The following is a 7286-nucleotide window of genomic DNA, read 5'->3' as shown; positions in this document are numbered from 1 at the left end:
AAGCACACAAAAACAACTCTTTTTGGGATTTTCAAAAACAATTTTTCAAATTTTTATGAATTTTCGGATTTTTATGTCAAAACACACTGAAATACTCCAAAACAGCTTAAAAAAAATACTTAAAACAATAAGGAACAACACTAGAAGTAATGGGTGATAATTTTCTACGAATTTTATGCAAAACACTAGTTACCCCCCCACACTTAAATCAAACATTGTCCTCAATGTTTCAAGCATATACTCACACCAAAAACAAGCAAATAACAAACGACAAATAAACATGACAAATATGGCAAAGTAAAAACCAGACAGAGTAGAGTTTAAGAACGCAAATCTGGTTTTGGAGATAGTTGATCTTGTTGACTTTCCACAGCTTTGATCTTGAACTGGTTTGGAATTCTGAGCGGGGAATATCAGAGTGCAGTCTGCATTCTTCTCTGCTTGTTTCTTTATTTCCCAGTTTGCTGTTCATTTCCACGAAGTTTAATGTTAAAATCCTTTGCATATTTGTTAATGTTTCAAAATAGAAAGTCACAACCAAAAATAATTAAACAAGTAAGAAAATTGACAATCAAGCAGAATAAATGGGTTGCCTCCCTTAAAGCGCTTGCTTTAACGTCTTCCAGCCGGACGATGAACACCTTCACTTCTCCTTGGAACCCACGGCATGCAGTGGGATCTCCTCCACAACATGCTCCACAAAGTTCTCGTAGTATGGCTTCAAGCGATGTCCATTCACTTTGAATTCTTGCCCGGTTCTCAAGCTCTTAATTTGGACTGCACCATGCACAAAAAGATTAGTAACAACAAACGGGCCAACCCATTTGGAACGTAACTTACCAGGGAATAGACGAAGGCGGGAGTTGAACAACAACACTTTCTGCCCAATTTCGAAAGTCTTGCCTCGAAGCATCTTATCATGGAATGCCGTGGTCTTCTCTTTGTAAATTCTAGCATTCTCATAAGCTTCATGCCTTATCTCATCAAGTTCACTCAATTGAAGCTTTCGATGAATTCCAGCTTGGTCCACATTCAAATTGAAGGTCTTGATGGCCCAATGAGCTCTATGTTCTAATTCCACGGGAAGATGGCAAGGCTTGCCATACACAAGTCGAAAAGGAGACATACCAATGGGGGTCTTGTAAGCCGTTCGATACGCCCATAGTGCATCATCCAGCCGTAAGCTCCAATCTTTTCTATTTGGCCCAACGGTCTTCTCCAAAATCTGTTTGATCTCACGATTAGATACCTCGGCTTGGCCATTGGTTTGGGGGTGGTAAGGTGTGGAAACCTTATGCGTCACATGATACTTCTTGAGTAATGCCCCAATGGTACGGTTGCAAAAATGAGACCCTCCATCACTGATTAGCACCCTAGGCATCCCAAATCTAGAAAAGATATTAGTTTTCACAAAATCTGCCACAACTTTAGAATCGTTAGTTCGAGTGGCTTTCGCTTCCACCCACTTTGAAACATAATCAACGGCAAGTAATATGTAGGTGAAACCAAAAGATGAAGGAAAAGGACCCATAAAATCGATACCCCAAACATCAAAGATTTCAACAACAAAGATGGGTACCTGCGGCATTTGATCTTTTTGGCTAATATTACCTGTCCTTTGGCAGCGATCACATGTTAAACAGAAGGTTCTAGCATCTTTAAACAAAGTAGGCCAATAAAAACCACATTCAAGAACCTTAAAAGCTGTCCTTTGGGTGCCAAAGTGACCCCCACATGCATATGTGTGACAAAAACTTAAAATTGAGTGAAAATCTGATTCATGCACACATCTTCTTATAACCTGATCTGAACAATATTTCCACAAGTATGGGTCATCCCAAACATAAAATCTAGCATCCTTTTTAAGTTTATCACGTTGGAATTTGTTTAGGGTGCTAGGAACTTGTTTAGTCACCAAATAATTCACCAAATCCGCGTACCAAGGCTCACTTACCTGGATAGACATTAGTTGCTCATCGGGGAAGGTTTCAGAAATTGGCGATGCTTCCTTATGCACCATTCGACTTAGGTGGTCAGCCACCACATTCTCCACGCCCTTCTTATCCCGAATCTCAATGTCAAACTCTTGTAGAAGCAACATCCATCGAATTAGTCTAGGCTTGGCCTCTTTTTTTGTGAGTAAATACTTGAGAGCTGCATGATCAGTAAAAATAATAACTTTAGTACCAAGTAAGTATGATCGGAACTTATCTAATGCAAATACCACAGCAAGTAATTCTTTTTCAGTGGTGGAGTAATTTAATTGAGCATCATTTAATGTCCTAGAGGCATAATAAATAACATGAGGTTGTTTGTTCTTTCGTTGCCCCAAAACAGCACCAATCGCATAATCCGAAGCATCGCACATCAACTCGAATGGAAGGCTCCAATCTGGAGGTGTGATAATGGGAGCCGAAGTAAGAGCTTCTTTTAATTGCTTGAATGCCGTGGAGCATGCATCATCAAACTCGAAAGCCACCTCTTTTTGAAGCAATCGGCATAGTGGTTGTGAAATCTTGGAGAAATCCTTTATGAAACGCCTATAAAAACCTGCGTGACCAAGAAACGAACGAACCTCTCTAACCGAAGTTGGAGAGGGTAAGTGACGAACAAGGTCTACCTTAGATTTATCCACTTCAATGCCTTCTTCAGAAATAATATGTCCTAGAACAATACCTTGCTTAACCATGAAGTGACATTTTTCCCAATTAAGCACAAGATTCGTTTCAACACAACGTTTCAAAATTAAGGTCAGATTACTCAAGCAATGATCGAATGAATTACCAAACACGCTGAAATCATCCATGAATATCTCAATAATTTTCTCCACATAATCAGAAAAGATACTCACCATGCATCGTTGAAATGTCGCAGGGGCATTGCACAAACCAAATGGCATGCGCCTGTATGCAAAGGTGCCAAAGGGGCACGTGAACGTTGTCTTTTCTTGGTCCTCCGGAGCTATCACAATTTGGTTATATCCGGAATATCCATCAAGAAAGCAATAAAATTTATAACCGGCTAACCTTTCTAACATTTGGTCCAGGAATGGCAACGGAAAGTGATCCTTCCTTGTCATGGCATTTAACTTCCTGTAATCAATACAAACACGCCAACCAGTCACCACACGAGTGGGTACAAGCTCTTGTTCTTCATTCTTCACCACCGTGATCCCGGACTTCTTTGGAACAACCTGCACGGGAGACACCCAACGACTATCAGAAATAGGGTATATAACACCACAGTCAAGCAATTTTATAACCTCCTTCTTTACTACTTCCAACATGGGTGGATTAAGGCGACGTTGAGCCTCCCGAGATGGCTTAGCTCCCTCCTCCAAAAGGATGCGATGCATGCACGTGGTGGGACTAATGCCTTTGATATCCGCCAAGGTCCATCCAATGGCAGATTTGTGCTCCTTTAACACCCTTATCAACTTGTCTTCTTCTTGGGCTGTGAGTGAGCTAGATATGATGACGGGTAGTGTTTGATCTTCTCCCAAGAAAACATACTTCAAGTGACTAGGTAATGGCTTCAACTCAAGTGTAGGTGGCTGCACAATGGATGGAAGTAACTTGTTAGCCAAAACCGAATCTAAAATTGAGAGTGAAGACTTACCAGAATGTGATGGCAATGACTCGAGGGCCGCGACCATTTCAAACACTTCACCACAAGGAGGCACGGCAATATGGTCAGATTCCATGCTGTGGGTTGCTTGGATTCCCCCACACTTGTTTCTTGCTCCTATGCCGTGCACTAAGGCTATTTCAAGTGCATCGTCGTTCATTCGATCCAAATGTACCTGTGCCAAAGAATCAACAATGTCAATAGCGAAACAAGAATGGTCCTCCATTGGATATTTAATGGTTTCAGAAAGATTAAAACGAATAATGTCTCCATCAAACTCCATGGTTAATGTTCCCATAAACACATCTATTTTTGTTCTCGCTGTTTTCATGAATGGTCGGCCTAGCAAGATTGGCAATGATGGAGCATGGCTTGAATCCTCCATTTCTAAGACATAAAAATCTGCAGGAAAGATAAGATGATTGACCTGCACTAAAACATCCTCAAGGACTCCCTTGGGATAAGCGTTAGAACGATCGGCCAATTGAATTATCACGCCATCCTGTTTTAACTCACCAAGGTTCATTGATGCATAAATGGAATATGGCATAACATTAATAGAAGCACCTAAATCTAACATGCATTTTTCAAATCTAGTGTTTCCAATTACACATGGGATAGTAAAGCTCCCTGGATCCTTACACTTTGGAGGTAACTTCCGTTGCAAAACCGCGGATACATTTTCACTTACCTTCACAACTTCTTTGTTTGAAATTCTTTTCCTAGTTGTGCATAATTCTTTTAAAAACTTTGCGTACCTGGGCACTTGCTTAATAGCATCAAGTAAAGGAATGTTCACTTGGACTTTTCGAAAGGTATCCAAAATGTCCTTTTCGCTTTCTTCTTTCTTCGATTGTGCAAATCTGCGAGGGAAAGGAACATTGGGCAGATTAGTGTTCGAAATCACAACATTTGGAACATTCTTACCTGAGGTGGACGGATGGGATGTCTTAGATGGCTGCGGCATGGGTGATGGTACCCTTGCCGTGGGGTAGGTGTTCTCATCTTCCTTGAGTTGTATCTTCTCATCTTCCTTGTTTCTCACCTCTTTTCCACTTCGTAATGTGATAGCCTTTGCAGATTCGAAGCCACCCTTTGGATTGACCACTGTAGTGCTTGGTAACTTACCATTTTCACGGAATTGCCCCAAAAATTCGGCCATTTGGCCCATTTGCTTCTTCAGCTCATTAACCTCCTTTGCTTGGTTCTGCATTCCCTGCGCCATGGTGGTTAGTAACTGATATGTTTTATCATCATTCATAGACGTACCTGGGTTAGTTTGGGAAGATTGTGCCTGAGGAGGTGGTTGTGGTTCCATTGGCCTTGGAAAGAAACCCGGGGGTTGTCGGAATCCACTTTGTTGGCCATATTGTGGTGCATCTCTCCATCTGAAATTGGGGTGGTCACGCCATCCCGGGTTGTATGTATTGGAGAAAGGATCATTCCTTGGTTGGTTTTGATTCCCATAACCTACAGCATTGGCCGATTCCCATCCTCCATTCTCAATTAATTGAGGGCATTGATCAGATTGGTGTCCTTGAATGGAGCATACACCACAGATTGTAGTTCCTTGCGTTTTGGGGCCTTCAACCAACTGCGATAACATAGACGTAAGGTTAGCCATTTGGGACTGTAACTCAGAAATAGAACTTACCTCATTGACATGATGTGGCCGTGGGGTGTCTCTTTGCCCAACACCTTCATATTGTTGTGCATTGAGTGCTCGATTCGCAATGAGGGTTTTGGCATCCCTAGGTGTCTTATCCACTAGAGCTCCTCCCGCGGAAGCATCCAACATTTGCCGTTCAAGTGGTAAAAGACCTTCGTAAAAGTATTGAAGAAGTAGCTCCTCCTTCATCTGATGTTGTGGACAAGAAGCAACAAGTGATTTAAATCGTTCATAATAAGATGGGAAAGATTCACCTTGGCTTTGCTGAATTCCACTTATTTTTTTACGAAGAAGAATGATGCGAGAAGTTGGGAAAAACTTCTCCAGAAACGCCCTCTTCATACTCTCCCAAGATGTAACTGTACCGGGAGCCAACTCGTATAACCAATCCTTGGCTTTGTCCATTAAAGAGAATGGAAAAGCCTTCATCTTTAAAATACTTCCGTCAACGGTAACCGGAGTCATACTTGAGCACACCACTTCAAATTCCTTCAAATGTTTGTTCGGATCCTCCATGGAAAGCCCATGGAACTTTGGAATGTGGTGGAGCAAACTTGACTTTAACTCGAACTCTTCGGTTTTACCTTGAGCAGCCATGGGATATTGGATACACAATGGTGCGGCATTATCCAAACCTGAGGCGGCAAGCTCCTTGAGCGTACGGTTGTCCATGGCTATACCTTGCTCTTCTCCACCCACTTGTGCCGTGGCCTTCTCTTCAACCTCAACTTCTTGCTCTTCTAATTCAGGCTCGGGACTAGGAGGATTAGACTCTTGTAATTTCTTTTTCCTTCTCAAAGTCCTCTCAAAATCACCGTCAAAGTCGGAGATATGCTCACGAACAGGTTGTGAGCTACGGGTCATAAACTAGTACCTAAAAACAAAGAAAACAAAACAAATCAGCAACTTAAACAGAAACTTAAACAAAATACAATAATTCGAAAGAAAACAATCCAAGAGATTAGCAAAGTTGCTAATCCCCGGCAACGGCGCCAAAATTTGATGCGTAAAATAAGTTAACACACAAAATTAAACCCTCTTTTTATCAAATGTAGTAAAGTATGTAAGTAGGGATCGTTCTAGGCCGGGGATTAGGAGGGATTTCTAAACACTTGAAAACTGACTTAAAAACATAAAAACAAAATTTAAAACACTAAACTAGACTCAAAGAATGCAAAACTATACTTTAAAATACTTAAACAAACATAAAACTCAAAACAGCAACCTAATGACTCAAAACTGCCTAAAAACCACTTTCTGGGCAGTTTTGAGAACCTAACAAGAACTTGGACGAAGTTGGATGAAAACTTGAATCAAAACACTTAGAAACACAAATCAAAACACTTTCTAACTAATCTAAGACTTCAAAATAAAGGGGGATTTGTTTTGGACGAAAATTGAAAACAAAACAGAAACTTTAAAACAAAACAGGTTGTAAAACGTTTTTGGATGAAAAGGATGGATAAAAGGCTAGTTAGGAGGTTCTTCTCCACACATGACACACTTGCAAACAAAATGATTTTCAGTTGTTCTTTCAATAAATTATGAAACTCAACACCCCAAGTTAATTAGATACGCTTAAATTAACCTTCAAGTTCTCCTTAAGTTAATGAATTGGATGGAAAAGCGCATACAACAATTCAAAGCATTCCTCAAAGGTTCCTTACGTGATGAGCACAATAAAGATACAATCAAGAATCATGAAGCACAATGAGAACTATAAGTGTTGACGAGGCATTCGTTACTATGATGAGCATGAAACTAGTGCCAAGAATTCATTCAACGCGATCGTTTTCAAGCGACCTTCACTACTTGTAATTATAAGATTGTAACTATTAGGTGAAACTCCCTCATAATCTAGCATCATATTCATGCATGAAAACTAAGCGTGCACTCTCAATCAACATACACAAATAAGTTATCAATCAAGTAGATGAACGAATTGAATCCGCAACTTATGAAATAACAACTGAATGTAATCAAATCATAT

At 40.5% G+C, this 7286-nt stretch overlaps 1 protein-coding gene across 1 annotated transcript; it reads right to left on the bottom strand.

Annotated features, from left to right (window-relative positions):
- Positions 1-559: 559 nt before the first annotated feature.
- LOC139197031 (uncharacterized) lies at positions 560-5999 on the bottom strand. The gene is made up of 2 exons (XM_070823476.1): positions 4055-5999; positions 560-3802 (listed from the first exon to the last, which is right to left on the bottom strand). Exons 1-2 carry the CDS (start codon positions 5966-5968, stop codon positions 644-646), a joined length of 5073 nt encoding a protein of 1690 aa, XP_070679577.1. The 5' UTR covers positions 5969-5999; the 3' UTR covers positions 560-643.
- Positions 6000-7286: the final 1287 nt, after the last annotated feature.

This window comes from Malus domestica, chromosome 06, assembly GCF_042453785.1.
Source record: "Malus domestica chromosome 06, GDT2T_hap1".
In the NCBI taxonomy this organism is placed as follows: Eukaryota; Viridiplantae; Streptophyta; class Magnoliopsida; order Rosales; family Rosaceae; genus Malus; species Malus domestica.
Note: the sequence above shows the minus strand (reverse complement) of the source record. Positions and strands in the feature narration are given on the sequence as shown.

Bases quoted from the DNA above. Each gene is read 5' to 3' on its own strand.
- LOC139197031 (XM_070823476.1), bottom strand. From the start codon at position 5,968: ATGGACAACCGTACGCTCAAGGAGCTTGCCGCCTCAGGTTTGGATAAT. The intron at 3,803-4,054 runs GTCAATCATCTT...TCTTTGGCACAG, and splicing joins TTGAGGATGTTTTAGTGCAG to GTACATTTGGATCGAATGAA.